At 41.3% G+C, this 27,459-nt stretch overlaps 1 protein-coding gene across 2 annotated transcripts; it reads left to right on the top strand.

Annotated features, from left to right (window-relative positions):
- Positions 1–530: 530 nt before the first annotated feature.
- On the top strand, positions 531–19,393 carry drd2l (dopamine receptor D2 like). Of its 2 annotated transcripts, none has more exons than XM_056381809.1 (8): positions 531–683; positions 9,064–9,456; positions 10,951–11,060; positions 12,723–12,859; positions 15,331–15,548; positions 16,350–16,433; positions 16,685–17,039; positions 18,192–19,393. In XM_056381809.1, the coding sequence occupies exons 1-8, from the start codon at positions 660–662 to the stop codon at positions 18,386–18,388; spliced, it is 1,518 nt and encodes a 505-aa protein (XP_056237784.1). In that variant the 5' UTR covers positions 531–659; the 3' UTR covers positions 18,389–19,393. The 2 variants fall into 2 exon arrangements, with proteins under 2 accessions (XP_056237784.1, XP_056237785.1); XM_056381810.1 differs by lacking the exon at positions 531–683 and adding an exon at positions 721–900.
- Positions 19,394–27,459: the final 8,066 nt, after the last annotated feature.

Raw genomic sequence — 27,459 nt, forward strand, 5'->3', positions numbered from 1 at the left:
TCAGGTATACAGTATAGTGTACCATTAACCCCTAATAGCGAATGTGTTTTGGCCCCGCCCCCAATTTTCATCTCTCCCAATAACATTACAGTATTTCTGCCGCCAGTGCAAATTCTGCCTTGACTATTTTTTTCTTTTAAGTGTGAACAAACCAAACTCCTCCTCCTCCTCTCCTCTCCTCTACCTACTTCCATCCTCCTCCTCTCCTCTCCTCTCCTCTACCTACTTACATCCTCCTCCTCTCCTCTCCTCTACCTACTTCCATCCTCCTCCTCCTCTCCTCTCCTCTACCTACTTCCATCCTCCTCCTCTCCTCTCCTCTCCTCTCCTCTACCTACTTACATCCTCCTCCTCTCCTCTCCTCTCCTCTCCTCTACCTACTTCCATCCTCCTCCTCTCCCTCTCCTCTCCTCCTCCTCTCCTCTACCTACTTCCATCCTCCTCCTCCTCCTCTCCTCTCCTCTCCTCTCCTCTCCTCTACCTACTTCCATCCTCCTCCTCTCCTCTCCTCTCCTCTACCTACTTCCATCCTCCTCCTCCTCCTCTCCTCTCCTCTCCTCTCCTCTCCTCTACCTACTTCCATCCTCCTCCTCTGCAGCTCGTCAGACTCTCGCCGCGCTGACCCGGACTACACCGCCGACCAGTGCAGGAGGGGAACTATGTTACCGAGGAGCGGGGACTCGGTGAGGCTCCGTGTGTGTATGCGGACCATGCGCTGACTGGCTGACTGACTGGCTGACTGACTGGCTGGCTGGCTGACTGACTGGCTGGCTGACTGACTGAGGTCAAGGTGGGAGGTTCGGCTGTGAATGGTTAGATCGGATGCTGCAGCCTGACTGCCCGCTGTTGTTCCTGCGAGGAGAGCGGACCTGAGTCCGAGCAGCTCTGACGGAGGAGAGGGTAAGTGATTTAAAGTCGGTGTTTCAGCCTCTTCAAAGCGTTTAATGTCCATGTGGAAACCTCTGTCACTTCTGATAAGACTCAGCATAAACACTCTCAGTGGGGAACTTGTTGCAGTTACTTTCTAGCGCATATACAAGACATTTATTGTACTTTTTCTTGGTGTTATTGTGCTCGGACTGAAAACTGTCCGGCTTTGCATTTGAAAATGATTTATTAGGAAACATAATAATAGAGGTGTATATACAGGCTAGAATCATACTTTTGTTTTTTTTTAAGAAAGCATAATTAAAGATGATTAAAAATCTAAAATATACACAATATATTTTACAGTTTATAAAAGATGTCACTGACAAACATTCATCTATAGCAAAAAAACCCATTAAAATCACAGTAGTCCCGTCTTAATGAACCAATTTAGTGTAGGATAATAAATACATATTAAATAAAATCTTGAATTTAAAAAAAATCTATATATATTTCATAATAACACTGTTAAAATAACCATTAAAAAGATAGTATAGATGGACCATAAATATATAAATAAATATATAAATAATAATAATATAAATGTACAAATAAATATATAATAATTGTCATGATATAGATTGAGATCCAGTAGTGTACAGTGGGAGTAGTGCACATTATTCTGCTGCTAAAATATGTGCAGAGGATGTGTACAGGACTCTAAATATTATAATAATATTCATTATGTTTGATATTTCCTCCCTTTCTTCCTGAAGTTTGAATTTCATCACTCACCCTTGCCTGGTTATTATTCCCCCAGAGATGCTTCAAATTTTAGAGGTTGTACTACACCCTTAAACATCCATGTTACTCTTCCTATATTATATCTGTATTTTCAGATAGTGCACATCACATCGTTGTCCTCAGAAGCTCCAGTGTAATGATGCCTTGATGAAATAAAATCACCCTGTCTCAGTTGGGATTGCAGAAACACATAATTATAATATCGCATATGAAGTTCCTCTGATGCACCAAAGTGTCATTATGTTTGGTCTGGAGGCATTTTCTCAAAATGATCCAGCTCAGGCGAGGGCCCCCCCCCCCCCCCCCCCCCCCCCAAACCTACTGCAGTGTAAGGTGAATAAAGTCCAGATAAACAGCGAAACATGTGGGTAATTGTGTAAATAGCAGCCCACCCTGATTATACCGACACGTCTACCATCTGTGTTATGTGACCAATTGTTACTCTTGTGTGAGATTCTCTAACAGCAAAGAGGGAGAATTAAATCGGCTTTGCTGTTATCTTCCTGTTATCACACACCACACTGAAGCACTTTTTCCTCAACAGTCGGGGTGTGATCATGTGTTTGCTCTAATTTACTTTAATTTCAAGTCTGCACACATCACTTGGAACTGACTTCCAAAAGCTGCAGTCTCTCTTTCTAAATAAAAGATGGAGACGATGCAAAATTGCTTCTTGAATAAAAGATGCTTCGTGGTTGGTTCAGAGCACCGCCTCTGGGTTGAGGTCTCCTCATGTGATTCATTGTCGAGGTGATTCCCCTTTTTGTTCAATAGATCAATAAGGAAACTCGAACCGACAAGAAAAAAAAAAAAAAAAAATCTGGTGCTTTTGCGAGTTGTTATAAACAAATAAGAAGAGAAAGTATTTACCATGTGTCACAGCGTGGATCCTCGCTCCCTCTAATCTCACCTCTAATTATATGAAGGTGTGACTTTTTCTTTCTGTCTTTTCCCTCTCGCTCACAAGCACTTGAAGTCATATACTGTGGGTGTAGTATGACATGTCACAAATTACAGCAAGTCATTTGATCATAATTGGTGCCATAGCTCTGCACAGACAGCTGATTGAGTGTATATTACCATATGAGGGAGGAATGAGCAGTTTTAGAGCAGCAAAGGGGGAAAAAACACATAATTAAGCAGCTGTGCTTCTGAATTGCTCTTGATCCAAATCCTTATCGGGTTTTCCTCTTGGAAGAGAAAATAAACATCTGTCTTTAATTGTTTGATTGACTGCTCTCCAAAGCAGTGCGTTGTCGTCTTTTGGAAGAAAAAAAAAAGAATAGAAGATGTGTTGTATAAATGAATTCAACGTCCTGCATATTTGTTTTTTCTGCAGAAGTCGCTGGCTGCTCGTTAAAAACCAGCAAAAAAAAAGGAACATGAGGACTTCTGGGAGGGATTGAGAGTAGAAATGGGGTTGAGGAGTATGAAATAGTGAATGTTTTCTGTCCTGATCCCAACAGAGAGGTGATTATACTGCAGCTGAACATCCACATCACTCCCAGTGGCTGCGACTCATTCCTGCCGGAAATGAAAGATTTATTGCAGGTCAGCTCATAGTCTTAGCAAAGCTAGGGAGAAAAAATTTGAAGGAGTCTTCTGTTTTTTGTTTTTTTTCTTTCTCCAGTGGTGTTGGGCAGACAAGGCCAAGCATGTAATAGACCTGTCAAGTGTCTCCAGAGAGGAGGAGAAACAGGAGATTAGACCGGAGGAGGGGGAGATAAGAGACATGGATGGAGTGATGGAGGCAGATAGGAGATCAAGGCCAGAAAGGGCATCAAGATTGGAGGAGTGAGAGGTCAGTTCATAAGAAGAATAAGATAGGAAAGTGTAATGTAACGACACGGAGAAGACGGTTCAAATAAGGTGTTACTTTTTCTAAAAACAAAAACACAAAAACATGATATTAACGTTAATACCAGCAACACAGATTTGGTGTATTTTTGCCGTCAGTGCTGTTTTTCAGATCGTGCTCTCCTTATTCACTTTGTCCACAATTTGGCAAAATGGTTTTCCATCAAAGATCGTCCTTGTTTCATTATGCATTTTAGCTCATGCATTTTTAAAAGTGTGGGCCAGAAAAAACAAATGATCACAGCCTGAGGCAGTAGTTGGTGGAGATAAGGTAAAGTCAGTTCTATCTTTGAAGTTAAAAGTCACAATGTGAAGAGCAGAATAACATATTGAAGGATAAGTAGCTGACTCATGTTCAACAACAATAAGTGCGATAGTAACACCAAATATTGAGAGATAAGTCTTCCACTTTTAGAGATTGTTTTAACTAAAAGCAAAGAGAAGAACAATCGTGTCACTAAATATCTGTTTGTATCCGTACAACATCTCTGCTGGTCTATAAAGTACAACCTTGCTTTCGCATGCGACCTTGCTTTCCAACTACCTATTATATCTCCCTCTGTGAATTCCTGAGTTGATGTTATGGCTCGCTGTAGCTCACACTCATATTAGACTTTGTTCTTCCAATGATGAAAGTGAGTGTGTGCAAAGTGAATTAAAGTCCTAATGAGCTACAGCACCACAGGAGTTGCATCAGAATAGCTGCTTCAAACACACACTGCAACATTTTGCAGCGTGGAAAACATCTGGGCCGTGTGTGTGTGTCCAGCGTTTTTCTCCTGATAAATGAGCTCAAACTCCAAAATGCTGATTTAATATTGTGGACATGCTCCGTGCGCCACAAATTGGACGTCTCATTTTCAGCGGTCCCTGAACTGTCATGTTACAATTCAGTTTAAAAAAAGAAAAGAAAAAGAAAACGTTGGTTACAGGGCTGGGGAAACTTCTACTCAGATTAAGTTTAGTCAAGTAAAACAATCTTTAATTAGCTTAACGCTACATCAGCTACATAAAACTAATTGGACAAGTTTCCAGCCAAACTGCAATTTTTCCGACTTTCCTCACCGAGGAAGTTTTATCTGTTTGAACATTTGCATTTTCACACATCAGGCTCCTTTCACAAACGTTTTGGGAGACTCAGCTCTTCTCGGGAGCATGGCTCATCCACATTATCGTGACATTTACACTGAGTGAAAGCACGAAAGACAATCAGGAAAAAAAAAAGAGCACTTGGAGAAATCACATTACACATTTGATCCCAAGAAAACATTCATAGAGGTTGTCATAGTTGCACTGAGGCAGAAAACAACAACTCCTTAAGCCCGACTCTTGAACCAAGCATCTTCTGACAATTACGTGACCTTGTAAAATCTGACCTTCAGAACTTCATCCTAAGAAATAAAGTGGCATTTGTAGCTCTGACCCCAGGGAACCGAGTGTGTGCGTTGTTTAAGACGTGTACACCCTATTATGCAGCTTTCCTCCGGTGGCCATGTGTGAAATTAAATTGACTTCTCAGCGCAGGGATCATTGCACCCTGTTTTGAAAGGAAACTAATGAACTCATGTTAATGAGGCCTTCCCCTTACGATCAATAGAAACTGCTCATGGTGTCGCTCTAGTTGTGGAGCAGGACATACAGAGAGTGTCAGTCAAAGCAGCGGTTATTATTTGAACCCATTAAAGCTCTCATTTTCCATGCTGCGCACATATCACGCTCAATAAGATTATTTCTTTGGGTGGTATTGATGAGCCGTAAATTCTCTTTGTGAAAAACTTCAAATCATCTCTTGTGAAGTTCCACACTGTAGCTGCTGTTTGTCTTATTTTTTGGAGGTGGAGGCTCGGTTGAGAAACTGCTGATGGTATCAGGTGTTGTGACTCTGAGTCAGAATTAAAATTTAAGAAGCGTTGGAAGCAGTTTTCTTGCTTCATGCTTCACATTAATAATTCGTCTAAAGCATTTTCTGTTCAGCCAAGTCTGCGGTGAAGTTTGATTCAGTTTGGGCAAGTAAAACTATTTAACTACCTAAATACGTCAAGACTTGTACATATTTACGTCAAGAAATGTAAGAGAGAGTTAATGCACATGTGCATTACATGAGGAGTCGTAGAGACAAACTACAGGTGGACCCACCTTTCCAGTGGAGTGCCATTGAACCATTGCAGAAGTTATTTGTTTATTCTGAAAATATATGATTTTCACAGACCGTTAAATGATGGTAAATGGACTGCACTCACATAGTGCTTGTCTAGTGATATCGACCACTCAAATACACCCATTCACATGTACAGTACATTCACACAGTGATTGAACTGCCACCAGGGCCACTTTGGCATTCAGTATCTTGCTCAAGGACACTTCAGCATACGGGCTGGAGGAGCCTTGGATTGAATTGATTAGTGGACAGCACATATGTAAGGTCCTTTAGTGTTTGGACTTTCATAGTTTTCTGTTTAGCTGCAGCTGTAAAGACACAACTTCAGCTGCCAAACATCCTCACCACAAGGTCCACCTTGTTGATTTGGCTTGTAAAGACAGATTTCATGGTGTGATCACATTAGTAGTAATACATCCGCTGATCTCGCTGTTAAGTTTATCTTAAAAACAGTTTCATTGTAACACAAGTTTTAGTTCAGTTTAGAAAGAGAAGCTGAAAACTGCCCTGAGCAAAGCAGGTCCCAGTGCAGTGTGAGGTCTCCATCCTCTCCTCGGCTGATCACTGTGACTGCAGCAGCTTTATTGAAGCACAGCGCTGCAGACCGTTGGCTAACAGCTTTTTTCCTGCTTTGCTTCTCTGTCTTTGGGGCATCCCGCTCTTTGACATCTTTGAACTCAGTTATGAAGGAGACCGAAGTGAGATTAGAGATTGGTTCGACTCCACAAACATGGCTGGAAGAGAGATTTGTTCCTTTCTGGTTTGTATCAGAAATGATCCCTCACTGTTCTCTCACTTACAACCATCAGTTCAGTGAAGTCGTCGCTTTGTGCTGTTGAACATTTTTCTGGGAATCAATAGAAAGTATTTACGCCTGATAAAGAAAGAAAAATAAACCTGTTTAATTTTAGATTTTATCAATTCTGTTAATATTAATGTAAGTTGCTTTGGATAAAATCATCTGCCAAATGAGTAAATGTAATGTAATTTAATTTACTGTATTAATTTATCCCTTATTATTTTTATAAAATCTCAAAAAATACAAAAAAAAGCCCATCCCAAATATCTTGTTTTCAGTGCAAACCCCAAACATACATGTTCATTTTTGCTCTCTTCTCGTGACTATTACAAAAACAGATCCGGCGATGTGTCCTCTTTATGCATATCCAGATTAAAGTTTTCTCATCACTTTCTATTATTAGAATATTGAATTCACAAGATTATGCAGCCTTGGTTGAGCTTTGGCCACTTTAGGAGCTATTTGTAAGTTTTGCTATTGCTACATAGCCAGCGTCAGCATTAACAGCTGTTTATTTACCAGTCTAGAAGAAGTACTGCGAGTTCAGCATCAAACTAATGCCAATGTTAACTCTCGTCGCTATCACGTCTTTTCTTCTACTGAAGTTAGCGTGCTAACCAGCTAACAATGACTCACTGTAGCCTCCAATCTGCTCTTGAGACGTAGCACTTCTCAGAGGGCCAATTATAACCTCTTGTCTTGTGAACGCAACGAGAGCCGAAGATCTTGTCAAGCCAGAATCACCGCCACCCGCCTCCGGCAAGAAAGCACAGCAGAGAAAACTTACCAATAGCTCCTTTAAGGGCTTTCAAGTTTTTTTTTTGGTGTGACTTGAGTTTTTAAGCAGCTCTTATTAACCATTAGCCACCCAACCATTTACTGACGTGCACTTCAGTAAACAAACACTTGCCTTCATGGGGGCTTGAAATGAGCTTCTCCAGTTGAACGCTGGCCCTTCACTCCTGCACACATGCCCCCTGTAGTGATTAGACTGACCTCTACCACAATAATGTTATCTGTATACTCCTCCCCACCAAGCCCTCCACTGAGTCGAGTCGGTATCTAACCGTGTGGACTCAATATATGTGCCACAAAGCATGATGTCTTCTTCAGGTGCCGTGGCCAGTGGTGCCAGGCCAACAGGTGTGGATAGGTTATTGATTTGTTAGGCCCATCTCATCTTGGATATGTGTTGATTAGCGATGAAGATCACATGTCAGACAGCTGATATGTACTGTAAGTGTGTGAGACACATGATGGTGTGTGTAGTGGTGTTAAAGTGGCAAATCTAACCGAGCTCATTCATGAGCTTGGGACTGGTTTGTTTCAACTTCCTGTCGCTGATACATATTTTATGCAGCATTTTCTGCATTTATACAAAGTGGTTATTAGAGTGTGTCTTCAGCAGCCAGTGACTAATGGTTAGTTTGAAGCAGAAGTTAAAATGATGTATTCTTGAATTAAGCCTTTTCATCCTGTTTCCTTTTCTTCTTCATGGTCTCCTACCGTTGTTATGGAAATGCTGCATGGCAAAGCCAGCCCGCAAATTTTTCTTTACTGTCAGTGTTTGTGATCTCAGGCTCAGTAAGTACGGTTAGTTCTTCAAGTCTTCAATCTTTGGTTTGAGCTTTTGATTTTTAAACTACAAAAGCATGTCGACAGTCCTGGGGAATTCTTAAACAACTCCATCTCTCCACGGTCTGTCTGTATGTTCAGACAGTCGGTATTTCCCCAAAATGTAAATTATTCTGTCTCAGTTGTGGAGAACCCTGTCAAGTTTGTGCACAGCTGCTTGAGCGACAGTTTGCACATGTTAGAGCAGCCGGCTTCAGCTTTTCCATTAGTCAGGAGAACGGCACTGTCCTTAACTCACTCTACAAATTATATTTAACTAGTTATCAAACTCTGCACTTGTTAATCTGCACAGTGAAGGTCAAACATCTAAGTGAAATAACAATGAGCAAAACACGTTTTTGAGTGGAGAGGGAGAATGTTAATGCTAATGCCATCATCACTTGTCACCAAAACCATCAGGAAAAAGTCAGATAACATAAAATCTTGATATTAGAAGAACTTAATGTGCATCAGATATTAACTCAAACTTAACTTTTACCATTTAAACTGATATTATTTGGACAGAAGCAGCGACACTGACAGTAGTTTACCCCTCTATGACATTGAGTTGCTTCCTTTCACTCGATCCCTTAGAGCACCTGAGGCCAGAGAGAACCTGTAGAGCGCAAAGATATCTTTTTTATCTCTATTTCAGTCAGCGGTTTAGAAAGAAATCACGTGAAATGGTGGTGTGTACCGCGTATCTGTGAGTTGCTGTATTGTTTGTACTGTATACATGTCGCTTGTGTGGCGTCCTGCAAAGTTCACTGAGGTGAGACCAAAGACAGATTTCCAGCCCTGCAGCCGCAATAACCTTTTTTCCTCTTATTTCCCCCTGTTGTCAGACTCGGGAGCTAATCTGTGTTGGATCTATAGTGAAACACTGAATTGAGTGCACAGTGAGCAATGAAGGGTCCCGGGGTCATTATTTTTCTCTTCCTCTCTTTGTGTCATCCATTTTCAGCTTGACCATGTCCACTTGAGCGAGATCATGACTTTACTGAATGAGTCAGATCAGCTATCCCCTCCCTCCTTCCCCCTCTCCTCCATAGAGCACAATTTCTCTGTCTTTGCCACCCATGACCCCTCATACTCCCCCGTGACCTTCCCCACCTCCTCCTCGCTCACCTCCTCCAACTGCACCAGCTCTCCGTCGGCCTCCTCTCCTCCGTACAACTTCTACGCCGTGCTGCTGGTGCTCCTGATCTTCTGCGTGGTGTTCGGTAACGTGCTGGTGTGCGTGGCGGTTTCTCGGGAGCGCGCTCTGCAGACCACCACCAACTACCTCATCGTCTCCCTGGCCGTGTCCGACCTGCTGCTGGCCACGCTGGTCATGCCCTGGGGCGTCTATCTGGAGGTGCGTGTATGTTGGCAGTTTTGTTTTTATTTTTCGTTAATTGTATTTCTGCAGCGTCGGTGCTCTGACCCTCTGAGATAAACGTGGATAAATGTTTCTCTTTGAGATTATGTCATTTTCCATGTCAGCAAAATAGTTTCAGATCGGTTTCAGATTTGTATTAGTCATGGCTATTAAATGTAATTGATCATTTAATGAAATGGTTATGCAGTTATTTTCATTATCACTTAATCTGCTAATTATTCTCCTGGTTGACCATTTTAGGGCTGAAGCAACTAATCAATTAATAAATCAGTCAAATTACAGACAATTCACCAGCAACTTTTTTGATAATTGATTCATTGTTTTAGTTATTTTGGGAAAAAAAGAAGCCAAAATATTCTTCTGGTTCCAGCTTCTCCGATGTGAGGATTTGCTGCTTTCCTTATATGAATATCTTTGGATGTTTAGATGCGTCTTCTTGGGCTGCGGGAAATAACAATATTATCGACCAATAAATGGAGAATCAAGATAATAATCATCTTTAAAATGTCAGAAAATAGTGGTAAATGCCCATTTGTCTCGTCAACAGGACAAAACCCAGGGATGTTCAATTTAGAAAGGCACCAAATTCACAGCGTGACAATAAAAAACAATTAATGTTTAATTAAATGAATGCATTTGTGTTGCGTCCTGCATCACTCTGATGCTGCTGCAGCTTTCTGCATGATAGTTTCTGCTGTGGCTGCTATGGGAAATTAAAAGTTATCTTATCTTTGGGTTTGGTCCAACAAACAGCCCAAAAAACAAAAACATAATTGGTTTCACATAAGACAGAAGAGATCAGCATATTCCCCCTTTTTAGAAGATGGAATCAGGAATGTTTGACATTGTTGCACGAGAAATGATTCAAATAATGAATCAATTTTCAATAAAAGAAGCAGATTACTTTCCTATTGATTAATTAATTTATTCATCCGTATTAATTAGCTGTAATCAGTGCTAAAAATTGTTTTAACCGCAGTCTCAAGTATTTGTGTCAATAGTTTTTGAAAGGAGTTCAACGCAGGTCCAAGAAACTCACCCAATAAAATAAATTAACTAATAACAGCTGACTGATAATTATGAGTCGTGTCTCACTGATTATGAAAGAATAATGTTAGAGGCTAAAATACTAATTACTACATCCAATACTTTCAAATCTAACAACAAACCCACATTTTTCATCATGATATTGGACAATGAAACTGTTCGTGGCTGACTTCAGAAGCGAATCACAATCGCCCACAGAAAAGAAGAACTGGGACTAAATATTAACGATACTCTTTTAAGAGGAATAAGTTTGTACTGAAGAGTGATCCGGTCTGGTTAATATTAATGCTGCTCCGCTAGTCTGACAACATATTGTTTTTGGCCCAAATGTATGAAAAGAGTGACGGAATAAAAGTCACTGAAAAGCAAACAGGTTGAAAAATGAAGGCGAAGGAAAAAATGTGTCACTCTGTCTTCTTAAAGGTGGTGGGGGAGTGGCGCTTCAGTCTCATCCACTGTGACATCCTGCTCACCCTGGACGTCATGATGTGCACTGCCAGTATCCTCAACCTGTGTGCCATCAGCATCGACAGGTGGATTCTCCCTCTAGCTCTTGGTTTTCCTCTCTGTGCCGGGATGTGTTCCTCTTTTCTGATGATGTGTGTCGTCTCATTGTCTTGGGCTTTTAACCAACACTCATCATTTTTTCTGTCTTTTCTCACTATTGATCCTTTTCCCCCCAAATTCCCTCTCAGCAAGAGAAAAGGTTCATTAATGATAAATATGTTTAAGTGATCAGGACCAGGACAAAGACGGTAAATCAATGAGTCATTTCTTTACTTTGCACCCGAAACCTCGATCTTCACTGGTTGAGTAGGAAACACATGTGCCTCCATTTATGCGTACACACTATAAAGATGCATCGTAGCTGTCACAGAGCCGCAGTGTAGAAGTCAGCAGGTAAAGACAGGTTTCCGCTGCGTCTTTTTTACAATGTCCTCTGCAGTGTTTAGGGTTCATTTTCTTCTTCGTGGGTCGAGGAGAATGTGTTCGGTGATGCGGTCTTCCACCTGATGCCCTCTTCATGGGTCGAAGGGGAGGTGACCAGACGCCCAGCGGGCAGGCCGTCTGCAGCTGCGTCCTAATTCCTCTCATAAAGTGACATATCGAGGCTGCACCAGTTTAGACTTGTGTAATTTGATGCGATAGCTAAAGATAGAGTCTCAATCGCTTTGTCGAAGCTGTAGACGACACGCTGCAGTCAGAAAGCTGCCTGGGCCTCAAGCCCCAGCAGTTAAATAGGAAACACTGACTGCAAATCACAGCAAGGTTAATGTGCTGGCAACTTTAATTTGAGACTGCTTACATCCACGTCAGATTAACAGTGTAGGAGTCGTAGCCCTCCTTATTAGCATTAGCATAGCCCCAAATAAAATAATCATATTTAGTGTAATTACTGTTTAATCATTACTGCTGATGTTTTAAGGATGGCAATGCTGGTGTGTCAGTCTTCTCCTGATCTTTCAACCAGCGCCAACATCAGCCCAAGATCTCTGTTTGTGCAGTGCACCTGCAAAACTAATGACATTCCCATCAGCCTCACGTGTATGTAAATTCAGTTCAAATGCAATATTGTCCTTTAGTCGTCTCAAAGTGGCTGTGTACAGCTAGAGAAAAATACCTCACAAAATACAACGTTATCCCTTTAAACAAAAACAACTTCTGCAAGTAAATTCATTGTCCTGCACAATACTTGCATCATTTCTCCCTCACGACACTGACACATGTTCCTGAGGGGCGTTTTTTGAAAGAATTTTTTAGAAACACTAAAGTGCTGCAGCCACAGTGTCTGACACCTGAAACAACAAAGACTTCCTGGAAACTGAATCTCTCGAAACCCCAAGTTTCATCTGTAGTGTCGTGGGTAACTGGGTGCTTCTGTCCGTGACCCTCTGCCCGCAGTCAGGATTACAGCGGCTCACTGAAGAAGACTGCTCACACCTGCACTTACAGACTCTAATTGGTTTTGACATGCTGCCAGTTTTTGTGTCCTTGTGGCTGTGAAACGAGCAGTGACAGCTTTAGTCTGTCTGTTTGTCTGGGCTCTCAATCAAGCGTTGCAGAGTTTATTTTTAAATATGCGTGAATGTCACAATGAAGTCTGAGGATGCATTAGTGTGTGTCCGAATACAGGCACGGTGTGTGTGTGTGTGTGCTTGGCGTTTGTGCGTTTCACGTATGTGCTCGTGCTGCAGATACACAGCGGTGGCCATGCCGATGCTCTACAACACCAGATACAGCTCCAGGAGGAGGGTGGCGGTGATGATTGCTGTGGTGTGGTTCCTCTCTTTTGCCATCTCCTGCCCTTTACTGTTTGGACTCAACAACACTGGTAAGAGCTACATGCGCTCCGTCCACGAAACAGGGGGCTGTGCAGTGCGTACCGCTGGTCACAAATGTGCTTTGTCATTTTTCCATAAATAATGAAAGTCCATAGCTGAGATTGGCAGCATCTACACGCCCAGTGTTGACTTAAAAAAAACATTAGATACTGTGCGTCAAAGCGGAAGTGACAGGCTGAGACGCTGAGCTAGTTTTCTTGGAGCCAGCCTCTAGCTGGCTCACATCCGACCCCGTAACAATACGGAGGCCAAATAATACGTTCTTATTATAATGATAGCAATCACCATCTTTCTCTTGTCTCTCTTTCCCTTTTATTCTTCCTCCAGTTTTTTTTTTTGCCACGGATGTAATCTCTTAGCGTGCAATCAGACTGAGACAGCAGTTGATGCTGTAATTCCATTCTTACTTCACGTGGTAACAGCTGACACATCTCCACGACAACTGAGTAAAATCCATCCACTGATGAACCTTCAAGCTCCAGTGGGGAAAAAACACAGACAATAACACTATTACTTTTAAAGTTATTTTAAATACTAACACACCCAAATATTGAAAGAACAGAATCTAACTAAAAGAATTATGACTTGACTATGACTTTCCACGACACCCTAGATATTTTCATTGTATTACTGTTGTAATAGTTACTAGCTCACAGTAACATCTGGAATCACAGCCTTTATTGCTTAATTTCCTCATTATTGCTGCCCAGTCATATGTAAGAAAACAAGACCTTTTTCTTTAGAGGAAAAGTGATTTTGTTCTACTGTTGAAGCCACTATAAAGAAAAACGTAGTGGGAAAAAAAAGTTTCTTGTAATGTATGCTAGTTTGAAAAAGTGAGTTGGGTTCAGCTGTTCAGAGATGCATTTTTTTTTAACTTAGGTACATAGCCTTTGCAGCATCCTGGTCCATCTGTCCCTGAAATTCAATCTTTGATGAGATGATAAACAGACACCAAACGTCTGCTCATTTAACAAACCTTAGCGTGCAGTAAATCAGCACACTTTGTACTTAGCATATCCGTTAGCGCAGAGATACACAGCATTCAGTAACATCAGTATCAGTTTGTTGTTACCATCGCGGGAGCGACAGGTGACGTCTGCCCTGCAAACAAGTGGCAACATAATCCTCCATTCGTTTGTTGTCTCACAGAAGGATCAGGAGTGAAGAGGCTCCGCCGCTAACCTCCGCCTTAATGAAGGCGCCTGTGAGCAGGAACTTAAGCTTTGAATGTGCTCGCTCTGAACTCAAAGGAATCCACTTTAGAGTAAGTGGAAAACAAGAAGTGATGTGAGAGTTTGACACCCTCAGTTGTGGGTATAAACACTGCAAGATTCTGACTGATGTAAGAACAAACTAAAATCTGTTCCACTCTCCTCAGTAATGGGTTGCTCACAGATTACAGCACAGTTTGAAAGGTGTCTTTGGAGATTTTCATTCGGTTCTTGTGCCAGTGTTTGTACTTAAATGATCAAATTGCATGGCTTGTGCATCATCACTGCCTTACAAATGAATTTCAGTTATTGAGTGTACAACACAAGGTCCAATTAGTAGCTGTTCTGGAGCTCTGGAACATTTCACACAGTCTGCTTCAGCAAATGGAAGAAAACCAGTCTTTCCACAAGGTCAGTTTTTGAAGCCAGTGTGTTTGGGAAGTCGTTAAATGGAAATTTGAATTTCTACAATTTAATAACAACTGGCCAAACGCCATCTGCTGATGAAGATCATGTGGTACGAACCTCCAGCTGCTACTAAATGCGTCCTGTGGAGAGATTGTTTTCTCAGTTGATGTTTCTGTAAGGTCAAGAATGAGCTTTTGTTTTTGCAATGTAAGAAAATAGTAGAAAATACATCTGGGGAAATACTCTTATTTGATTTCTTCCTAAAAGTTAGATGTGAAAATCGATAGCACTCAGCTGCAGCCAGGGAAGAAGCAGGGGGAAAGTTACGTGTATTATCTCGTTGGTGGGTGGCACGGTGGAACAGTGGTTAGCACTCTCGCCTCACAGCAAGAAGATTATGGCGGCCTGGAGTTTGGATGTTCGCCTCATGCTTGCGTGGGTTTTTCTCTGGGTCCCTTCTTCCTCCCACAGTCCAAAGACATGCAGGTTAGGTTAGTTGGTGACTCTAAATTGTGAATGTGAGCACGAATGGTTGTTTGTCTCTATATGTCAGCCCTGTGATGGATGGGGTTGACCCCACTCTCGCCCAGTGTCAACTGGGATTGGCTCCAGTTGTTTTCTAACTACTTATTTGACAGACAAACAAAGAGCGAATAAGCATATTTCCCCAAATTTTTGACCTTTTCATTCAACATATTTCTGATCAAAACAAGATCTTGGGCCACAAAGAAACATGATTTGAAGAAACTGAAACAAAACTTAAATCTCGTAAAAATCCTCTGAAGGTTTCTGTACAATATTCATTCTCTGCACTTTCCTCTTTTCCCTCTCTCCATCAGCCAGCCGCGAAGGCACCACGTGCAGCTTTGCCGACCCGGCCTTCGTGGTCTACTCCTCTGTGGCGTCCTTCTACGTTCCCTTCATCGTGACGTTGCTGGTGTACGCGCAGATCTGCGTGGTGCTGCGCAAACGAGGCAGACGCACCGCCCCGCCGCGCAGACACGGTCTGCACACACAAGGCGGCGCAGAGGCGGGAGAGGGTCATCGGCACAGAAAGGTAGAATCCGTAATGGGATGTCGACTGAAGTGTCAAGTGTTTTGATGATGCCTGCGTCTGACACACTTAACACCATCACATTATTCTGCATCAGCTGGTTCCAGCTCTTCGTTGTTCTACGTGCTGTAGTCATGCTATCACATTGAAATAGTCTACATATCTTGTGTATAATTTTACACAGTCTTCCCCAAAAAATTTTTCCGAAAACGATGGGATCTTCTCTAGATTTCAAAATAAAGTTCTGTAGGTTTGAACAATGTTAAGCTGCACTCGCTGAGTTGTAACGACTGACCCACCAGCTTGTACGTTTTACTGAGTAAGTCAGGTTGAAGGCTAAAATGATATTATTATTGTTATTTCCACAATAACAGACATTTTTTTATGTCAGTCACCAATTTGATGTTTAAAGTTGTTGAAACAAAAGAACCAGATCAGGTTCTTCCCTGCCCCATGATAATCCTGCTGACAAACAAACAAACCAACAAAACACAACCTCCTTGGTGGAGGCAACACACAAGGCCACCGTGCAAGAGCAGTAACAGTGTATTACTCTGGTGTAACTATAATGGCTGACTTTAGCTTATATCAATATTGTGTATATGTGTATATTTTGACTGATATGTAATCACAAATCCAACTAAATTTCAGGGGTTGTCAAAAACCGTATCAACTAATGTATTTGTATGTTATAATTTTTTTACTCTTTAAATATTGATATCAGCATCAACCTCAAATTATCCAGCATCTTCATCAACTTCTCCAGGATCCCCCTCGTCACCACAGCTTCTCCTTCTCTTCCAGAATAAGTGTACACAACCAGAAGATGTGAAGTTATGCACCCTGATCCTGAGACCTGCCACTGCGGCCCCACAGCGCAAGAAAGTGGTGAGTGTGTTGACCAAGTCGATGCGAGGGGTCTGTCTCTTCACCGTCACTCTGCTGTTTGTCCTCATGCAGTCTGCTACTTCTACAGTGATGCTCCTGTTTTCCCTCCTCTCCGTCCCACATCCATTAATGTCCCACTGAGTCCCTTTTCTTCCCACCCTTGTTTCGTCTTTACAATCAAGCACCCGCACCTTTGAATGTCCCACAATGCCTACGCCCCTCACCCTCCTTCCTCCCTCTCTGTTTGTCAGACCCTGGTGAAGGAGGCGGTGGTTCACCCCCTCGAAGTGGAGCCGGGTCAGTTCCTGCCGCAGACCGAGCAGAGTCAGGCTCCTCCCCCTGCTCCCCAGCCCTCCGCCCACTCGGGACGGGCGAGGATCTCCCTGTCCATCTCAGTTGGACCTACCCCGGTTCTTCCTTCAACCGTGACACGATCGGCCCTGACGCCTCGCCCCCCCACCCTCGAGGACGGCATGAGGGGACGCGAGGGATGGAGGGAGCGTAGCGGAGGCAGAGAGAGATGGGGGATCACCAAGGAGAGGGTGAGAGGGAGGCTGTCGCAGCAGAAGGAGCGGAAGGCGACACAGATGCTCGCTATTGTGCTCGGTGAGCGCAGACTAACTGTACACATTCTCCCTGCCTGTGTGTGTGTGTGTGTGTGTGTGTGTGTGTGTGTGTGTGTGTGTGTGTGTGTATAGCTGTCTACTTTGTATACAAACTGGTCTACATCTACTAAATTTGCTACATTTGATATCCTCAAATAAGAGATAAGAGATGGAGAAATAGTTCAACGTTTTGAGGAACATAGATGACGGATGTAACATTAGATGGGAAGAACATCACCGCTCTCATATCGAGTTGTTGAACAGCTAGCCTAGCTCTATCCAACAGACACACAATTCACTTCTCCGCACCTCTGGAGCTCATAGTCAACACTTTACATCTGGTTGTTATCGATATTCTCATCTAAACTTTCTCTCTCTAGAGAGAGTGAATAGGTGGACATTTGAAAATGTTGACCTTTTCCTTTAAACCCTCTGAAATCCGGTTATCTCACACGATTCAGTTTTACTTTGATCTTTTTTGTGATTTTAAGTTTCATATATATACTGTATATATTTGAGATTTTAGGAAAAAGATTGTGAAGAATAGTTCATTAACAGACTCCATGACAGTTTTCTGAGACAGAAGATTCTTATCTGATAAAATGAGAAGGTATGTAATAACTGTAGCAACTGACACTAAATCAATTTCAGCTATCAGCTAATTTATTTTGAAAGGTTTCAGGAAATTAGCTGGAATACACAGGACCCATAAAATAAATTATTACCAGACAAACCAGATTAAAATCTGATTATAAAATACCTTTTTGTGCATAAATACTCTGCAGTTTGACTTTTTCTTTTCTATTTATTTTTTATATTACCATTCTTTAGATGGAAGGTTTTGATCCATATTTGGAGAAAACCTTTAAAAAGGAAGTTGTACTTATTTCAGTAAGAGACAAATTGTTAAATCTTTAAATTTTCATGGCCTCCATTGTTTGTGGCTTTTCATTTGATTGTATTTTGTCATCTGTTTTGTGATTTATGTGACACTGCTGCTGCATCTCTCTCATCTCTATCCGTCTAGCTTTCCTATTTATGTATTGTTTCATCACAAATGCAGAAGTTGGCAGGATATTTCATTAATTATATCTTTGCGTCATGTGTCACATCCATATGGAGCCACTAATCCACTTCCTGTCCTGTTTCCAAGGCGTGTTCATCATCTGCTGGCTGCCTTTCTTCCTGACCCACGTGCTGAAGGCCCACTGCAGGAGCTGCTGTATCTCGCCCTCCCTGTACAGCGCCGTCACCTGGCTGGGATACCTCAACAGTGCCGTCAACCCCATCATCTACACCACTTTCAACATTGAGTTTCGCAAAGCCTTCATCAAGATCCTGCACTGCTGAGAGCCACGGAGATGAAAAGTGTCAACTATCAAGAAAAAAAGAAAAAGGCCTGGCATTTGTTTGAGATCTGACGAGAGAGTGAGTGGAAGAGAAGGAAAATAAGATCATGCTTTGATACGCAGGAAGAGAGGGATGAGAAAATGGAGTGGGAGACTGATGAGGTAAAGCCATAATAGCTTTCTGGAAAATTAAAGATGAGAGAATTGAAACCAGCAGCTCAGACAAAACTGGGGAAAGACCCAAGAAGAAGCAAACGGCTAGAGATGACGGCAAAAGAACCGGTGCGTGGCAAATAAAAGACAGCTACAAGAAACACAAACAAGCGGGAGACTGGAAAAGGAGACATGCGCTGCGTTGTGTTCTTATACTCTGTAAAGGGAATATGTGAGGACTGCGGATCTTGCCACAGCATCCCGACAGCAGGGCTCCACCTATGTGAGCCTCCCTGAGACGTGACTGTTTTCCCAATTTATCGAAACACTTGATCCGTGTCGGACTCTCGCTGTTGTATTTCCTTGTAATCTTGACAAACAGCATCTTGTTATTTGTTCGCATGTGCTAGTCTTTCTCGAAGGTCTGGTGTAAGTCTCTGACGTCTGAGTCCAGCACAAACTGTTTTTTGGTTTTGTTTTTTGTTTTTCATTCTCACACTCATGGATTGATCATTTTTCATACTTTCTTACAGCTCGCTGAAGTTACATCAAAGCAGAATTATTGATTTGATTCAGCAGACGGTGAATTCCATGTAAACACTTTTTGCTTTAAATGGGTGTACATACGTGTAAAGTTTGGTGTTGTAAATAATCCTTTAACTGGTTTAGAACACGAATCACAACTGTTGTACTTCGTTTTGAAATAATCGCCGTCATAATGAATTGAAACAACTTTTCTTGTGTCAAGAGAGATTTTCTGTTTTTACCCAAGATGCTCATTAAACATAGTATTTCTTGTAAAATAAGATAAAATAAGTGGAATGGAATAAATAAACAATTCTGCAAAGCGTGACTGAAAGTAAAACTAGAAAGCAATTTACTATATTACATTTGCAGTGGCGCAGAGGTAGTAAAAAGCACTAAGAGCCCCAGTGACTGTGTAAAGTCACACAGGTATTTTGCACATTTGAGCAGGTGGTTTTCAGACAGAACCGGTCAGGATCTCAGATGAGCAGCGTGTTTGTTTTTTAAGCTTCTACGTCCTTCCTATCAGTATGGTGCAAAATATTGCCATGGGTTTTTTCCTGTTTTTTAATAGTGGGATTGGAAGATGTGCATATACTGTATGTTTTTTTACTCGTCCTTCTGCTAAAGATACGTTGCGTTAAACATATAAAAGATTCATGGCCTGGGCCCCTGAAATAAATGTTTTTGTCTAACTGAAAACACATCCTGCCTCTGACCATTTGAGAGTTGTTTTAATTGCTTTAAGTCCATTTACTCATTATTTTCATGCTATTCAGTAACATTAGCTTTTCAATTAGCCAAATAGCATAAATGGCAAAAATAATTCTGTTCAAAGTTTAATAATAATAAAAACTGCACCTCAAAAGTTCACCAATCAACATGTAATATCTCACCTGTTCCAAATCCAAACCAAGACGAAACTTTAAAAAGGATGAACTGTGTTTTTACAAGCAGCTATGTGCCTGACTGTTTATTGGCTGGGAGCTGCGACTCCCTGGAGTCCGCACTAGTTTCCCAGCCTGAACACATTGTTAATGTTGTATTTTATTTAGATGTTGCTGGAAGTGATGGAGGCTGTGCAGGAGTTTAGTCACTGTTTTGTTGACAAATCTCTGACTTGGAACTACAACTCAGAGGTTGACATATGTTATTTTTATTATCAATTTTATTACTTTGAAACAATAAGACATGAATGTGGCAGTAAACCCTCCTAAAACCAAAACATATTTTTACAATGTCCCCATGCTTCCAGTCTTTACACTAAGCTAACTGTCTCCAGCTTCACCAGCTTCATATTTAACAAATAATCTTCCCATCTGGCACTTTGTACAAATGCAAATAAGCTTATTTCCCCAATTGTCAATACTGCCAAAACTGTAATATCATTCAATGCCATTAATAGAATTTCAAGAAGCCAAAACACAGTCTAGGACCTTTTAAGAAAAATTGCAGGATTTTGAATGTAGAGATATTTTTAGGAACCTGATAACCTACAATCTATATCACTGCAATCACTTCCTGGAGTCAGTGTCACCTTTCAGCCACACATGACAGTAATGAAAGATCCAAGCTCCCAAGTGCCAGAAAGTTTGACTGTCACAGGAAAAGATATAAAAGTTTGGTTTACTGTGTGTGACTGGCAGCCTCCTGACAGTAGCTCTGCTGTTCTGTCGGTAAACCCCACCGATGTGCCTCTGTGCACAGAGAAAAACAAATTCTGTTAAGTTGCAAATGCTGCTGCATCACTGGAAACTGTGGAGAAGCTGAACTAGAGGTCCTCCTCTCCTCCCCTGCCTGACGCCTCGAGGAGGGGAAGCTGGCAGAGCTGCGTATATCTGAGGAGTTCAGATTGGTGCAAGTTGCCAGTCAGCCTGATAGGAGTAAACAAGGACTCTGACACCAATTCAGGCACAAATGAAGCCTACATGTTTTATTATTCATTCATTCAGCCAGTGTCATGAGCAGATGGGGAGGATGCAACTCAATCACATTATAAACCACAAGCAAGGAATAAGATATTTTTTTTTAAATATCTGCACAGGAAAATGTGTATAGGCCTATGTATTATAGATCATTTATCTGAGGTGGCCCCAAAGTAAACAAAGAAACGTTGAACAGAGGAAATAAAATCACAGCAGCAGCTCAGGAAATCTTTTGGCACGAGTGAAAACCCAGCGACTGCAAGAAAATAGAAAACAGTGACATGTTACCCAACTAACAAATAATAACAACATTTCACTAAAGAAATACAAAATAAAGAATTACATATGCTATCAACATGGCTGTGTGGATGTTGGCCGGTCCGCTGCTTCTGGATTGAAATACCTCAACAACTTTTGGATGGATTAGCACAAATTCATGGTCTCCAGAGGATGAATCCTACTGACTTTGGTAATGTCCTGACTTTGCCTCTACCACCACCGTTGTTTTGGGTTTAATGTCTCAACACTATTAGATGGAACCAATGACATTCTCTGTTTACTGCTAATTAGCAAACGTTGGCATGCTAGTATGTTAAACTAAGATAGTGAACATTACACCTGCTAAACATCAGCATGTTAGCATTACTGTCACTGTTAGCATGCTGACATTAGCATGTAGCTTGCGGTGCTGCTGTCCAACATACAGCCTCACAGAGCTGCTAGCACAGCTGCAGACTCTTACTGTTGTTCTGTTGAGCATGTTTTATGTCTTTGTGTTTTTTTTTAGATTATTTCTATTACAAAAAATATATATTTGTCTCTTTTTATGTAAAATGTCAAATTTTATTTGTTTTGTGACATTTCACCAGTTTAGTCATTGTTTTAGGAAATGATGCATTTCTGTCTTGACGTGTATTTTATGAAATACCTTCACTTCTTGTTTGTTTGCTTGTTTGTTTGTTTGTTTGTTTGTTTGTTTGTTCACTCACAGCCCGCAGGTTGATCATACTGTAGACAGAGTGGTGTGCATGTCTGTTCAGTAATGTAACCTAGCAGATGCTGAGTGACACCCTGACTGGGGTTCCTCGTCACTGCCAGCACCTTGCACTATGCAGTAACATGATAGGACACACGAAATACCCCAGAGGAGACCGGGCATGCACACACAAAGACTCATACACACAATTATGCCTCTTCAGACTCATAATAGGAGTATAATTGTTGGATAGATATCCTTCAACTATGTGAAATTAAACTCCGTGACTCTGTGTATGTGTGTCTGTCTGTGCTGCCATTATGTTCCTCAGTGCTTGTGAGTGGGAGCAACTCAGTGGTGTGGTGTACATTACCCTCTGTTGTTAAACTCTGACCCAAGCTCACAATTATCCCCATGCATATTTCATAGGCGCGCGATGACAAGAGTGCACATATCTGTTACTGCCCTGACTGCTGGAGCGGGAGAGAGTAGGGGAAGAAGAGTAGATTCGGGGGAAGAGAAGTGTGAAACAATGAAAGGATTAAGTGGTAACTGAGGAGAGAAGGAGGAAAATTGCAAGAGAGAGGAGGTGAGGAACTGCTGTGCGAGCTGTAGATGATGGATTCACAGTAACGGGGCAGATATCTCAGGATGAAAAGATGCTCCAGGGTAAACAGGCATCTTCAGGATCGCGTCACTGACAGCGCAGCAGCGATGCATTTGTTTTCTCCACTGTGGTACAAGCCGGTTTAAGCGGAGGAGACACGCTCAGCTGTATAATCCCACACATACAAATGAAGTCGACACATGCAAATCTGTACAGCACGACATTCAGGTGAGAGCGCTTGTTAAAATGTTTTGAGTCGGTAAAAGATGCACTGATGTGAGGAACTGTGTTCAATCAGATGTCCTTTATTGCTCAGTTATAAGTAATTAGTTTTATATCACAATTCTTAGTTCTGTCTGTGGCCTTATTTTGCCTTTGCTCATGAGTTCAATTCATTGTAGATTTAGTAGTACTTTGGTCAGAGTAAACTTGTATTTGGATGTTAAGTCATTCTTTAAATTTCTTTTGGGAAAACCAGATTAATTCCATCTCATAATTTAACCAGGCGTAATTTCCAAAATGAAATGTGACGTTTGTTTAAAAAGAAGTAATTCACAAAACCTTCTTTTTTGAACTGTAGACAGACAGACAGACAGACAGACAGACAGACAGACAGACAGACAGACATGTACACATGTATGTATATATCAAAAGTTACTCACTAATGCAGTTTTTTCGAGCTCATGTTTGGTTGTGGCCTTTGCTTCTCTTGCAGGATTCGGCCGAGGATTCAAAGATTTCCTTCCATTTCCTCGTCTCTCCTCTCAGCTCGGCCATGTCTGAAATCTCACCCTGACAAAAACGTGTATACACTCATCAGTCACTATCTACAAGCTACACAATATCACCCTGTGGAACATCAACACTGACTGTCATCACACTCTACAGTTCATGATATATACCAGCGGCTTTGCGAGTATGGATTCGCAGGTCCAAACCAGCAGCACCACCACCTCTGATGCGCAGCGGCCAGTTGTTCCGTCAGTCTATCCACTCCCTTACCACTGGTCATCGACATCTTTTCAAAGTCCAACCTGTCATGAAGTACTGAGCGTATCATCTATGGTCCCTTCAACAGTCCTAACACTCATGCCCCACTATAAACCCACAGCTAATGGAAACTTGTACCCAGAGTTTTCATCCTTTACTGAAGTAACATCAGAGCCTTGCCTTCCAGAAGCTTCATCCTCCTCCTCTGCGCCCTCAGAGACTCGAGATAATCCCCAGGAAGTTCAGCAGAGGAAACCATCAGATGGGGGACCACTGGAGGAGGGATCAGTAGGTCTCATGCTACCCAAAGATCTCCCTGATGAACAGCCAGGTATGGTAATAATTAAGGCTGTTTGGTTCAAAGAGTAGTTTTAATGAGGCCCGAAAAAGTCAGGCCCGACATGGATTCTGTTTTAAACCAACCCAGGCCCAAGGCACGGCAGCAATCAGCAAACTCAAATGCAATCAAAACATAATCACAATACAAGAAAAAACACTATACGGCAAAAGATTTGTAGACACCCAAACATAATTCCATAACATTGGACATTAATCAGCTGCTCTTCAGGAAAAGCTCTCCACAAGACTTTAGAGGCTGCCTGCTGGGATTTGCTCCCATTGAGCCACATGAGCGTTAGTGATGCTGGACGACTCACAGTCACAATCCAGGTGTTGGATAAGGTTGAGGTCAGGTCTGTGTGCAAGTCAGTCAAATTCTTCCACACCCAATCTGACAAGCTGCTAAATGTCACAGGAATCCCTGGCAGGGCTAACGGTGCTGGGCTTGCTAACACATTGCGTTGTTTGATGTGTTCTCATTAGGAAAGGTTGATGATTAAGTAATTGAAATTCACCCTTGGATAGAGACACAGGAAATTAAGAGAAATTAGTGCCTGGACCCACTGGGTTTGGTTGGGACCACCTGACCCGTCTCAGAATTAAGGCTGTAATGGAAACATTTCATCTGTGCCTTTAATGAAAAGCAAAGAGCTATGTAAAGGTGGCAACACGTCATCCAACTGCAAGTTCAGTTTTCTTTTTCCACGTTGCTGCTACATCTCCACCAATCATTAAGCTGCTCAATTCTCCAGTCTTTGCAGAGTTGAGTGAAAGCCGCCACTTTAATGATCTACACTCATCAACCTTGCACCACTGAAAATCTGATCTGTGCCTACATATAATTAATCCCTGTCGGATGAATTATTCAACCAATGTTAAACCAGAAATCCATAGCCCACAGCCTATAAAAAGTTTAATATTTTCTCAGATCATAAAGTAAAGGATGTGAGGTGACTATTGTTGATACACTGAATACACACCCATGTTCTTCTTCTGCACAGACAGGCCTGGACACCCTGTTCCCCTGGCTGCTCTTGTCTTTTCAAGTGATGACATACGGAGCTTTTATCCTTTATAATTATTTTAATAAACAGCAAAGATTTGGCCCAAGATTTCACCACCAACTATATAATGTAGTTTTTTTTTCTGCCCCGTCAGTTCTTCAAAAGTGTTAGAGACACTTCTGCTCCATCTTCTTTCATGTCCTATAGTCAAGCTTCATTTCACACACGTTTTCTTTTCAAGATAAATCACTGGAACTTATTGTCTCCTGTTCTCTCACTCTTACATCTGTGATTTTTCATTCTTGGTATATTTTTCAGCCTCTCCATAGAAAGCAGCCTTGCTCTTGTCTCTACAAAATAACAGAGCCATCCATAATTTCCTGACTCCAACCCCTTCTATCTCAAGTGTGGTTTCTTATCAGCAATAGATGCAATAGCATTTCTAAGAGAGTGCTGAGGCAGCAGTGTAAAGTGTCAGTGATAACACTACAGTGTCGGATGGAGAATATATGCAGTCTGTTTTATTGCGATTTGAACTTGAAGTTGCCTTAGATACCATTGGTCATGATATATTTTTAAAGGATACCACCCTAGATTGGATCACATCATAATTAACTAATAGAATAAAATAGATTTTCTTCCTGTGAAAATGTTTCTTCATTCCCAGGAAATCTATTCTTAGACCTACAGTATTAATAATCCCCTCAGGTGTGTCATTTATTCATCTTAATTGTGCTTTCTACCAATGCCACATCAGCCATGTGGACATGTTTGATCCATCTAATGATAACAAATGATGTAGACAGATTTGCTTTAGGCGAGGCAGTGGATAGATGGCACAACATTTTCTTGCCGTTTTACTTTTTAAATCCATTTACTGTAATAACTACAGTACCATGCAGCAAGGTCATCAAATTAAGACACTTTTTCCTAATCTGATCTTTTATCGCTTCAAGATTTGAGAAAAATGATAAAAATTTCAATCTTTACATTTTTTTTACATTTCTCACGTGTTTCAGATGAGCCCCTTGGTCACAGCTTCAGGCACACAGTGGATTATAAACCCAGTTTATCAGATTATGCTCTATTTTTATTCAAGAAACACTTTTTCTCATGCTTTTTTAGTTTAGTATATATTACTATGGTGTACACTTATAGAATGTGTCACAGTATGTCGCATCGAACCGATAAAAGTTATACAACGAAAGGTTCTTCCAGGCGAATAAGCATAAATAATAATAATAATTGACTCACCTTAACATTTACCAAAACATCAGCGTCAGTCTCCCTGCTGCTACGCAGCCGTGAAGCTTTTATCAAAAACTACTAAGAGGTTCAATGTTACACCAGCGCTCTTCCGCCTCAGGTGACTCTCAGTCAACCATAAAATTGATTTCAATTTTTTTTTTTTTTTACCCACAAGGCATCGTATGCAGCTCGTGTTTTATCTCATATTATGGATGTGTTGTGTCCTGGGTTCACTCTGAATAAACTCTTCTGGTGTTTGAGCTTTAAACCGTGTCAGCCCAAAGATCCTCAACACGACACTGACCAGCTCAATCTCTTGTCTCACAATACACCTTTCCTGCTTTCACCTTCTCTTTCTCTGTGTTGTTCATACATTTCGTGCTGTGTATTTATATATTTTAGGTGGTTTTATATTTACAGTTACATTTACTCATTTGACAGACACTTTTATCCAGGTGACAACACTAAAGCCTCAGTGCAGTAGATCAGTGCAGAGTTAGTGTGAGTTACCTCTAAAAAACCCAGCGTACACTACCTGCTGCTCAGCACCAAACAGCACATCTTTTAAATTATACTCAAATAACAACAAATAACAAAAATAACGCAATGTAACACAAATTACTTAAATTATTTAAAATCAAATGATATCAGTTAATTCTCCCACTCATTCTGAACTGCATTAACACTAGTAACTTATTTCTAAAACACACACATGTCCATTCATAAACACTATAAATAAAGCAAACGAATACCTTAATTTACAAAGGACTGGTATTCACTTTAATATAGGCTATCTTTTGACATGAGTGAGTTATGTAACCACATATATAATTGGATGGCATCTTAACAACCAGTTTATACATTGCTAAAGTCTTTAGTTGCTGAGAAACTTAACAGCACAGCCTGATTGAAATCACTAGCTTGAAAGCAGCTGGTAGTTACTAAGACTTTAGAAAGGACTTTATGCACAAACTAAATTTATGAAGCGCTGTGCACATACAATCCTGGGCCTACAAATGAGTTGTTTTGCATCTCAAAGCCGCCCTTACATTTGAAAGGTTTATTTGACTGTTCACTTTCGTAGATGCAGAGTCTCAAGCCTGTTCATCTCGTGACTTGTTGCTGATTGTGAGCTTCCCCATCATCATCATCCCGATCATCACCTCTGCTCTGTTAGGTAAGACGCTGTACGTGTCCCCATTGGTGGTCAGATTTTACAGGTATTGATCCAATAAAGAATGTGCTAGAAGGTCTATTAGTACGTTGAATTCAGCAGGTAAAAACTTTAATTGTAGACCTCGTCAC

The sequence above is a fragment of the Seriola aureovittata genome, chromosome 7 (assembly GCF_021018895.1).
Source record: "Seriola aureovittata isolate HTS-2021-v1 ecotype China chromosome 7, ASM2101889v1, whole genome shotgun sequence".
Taxonomy (NCBI): domain Eukaryota; kingdom Metazoa; phylum Chordata; class Actinopteri; order Carangiformes; family Carangidae; genus Seriola; species Seriola aureovittata.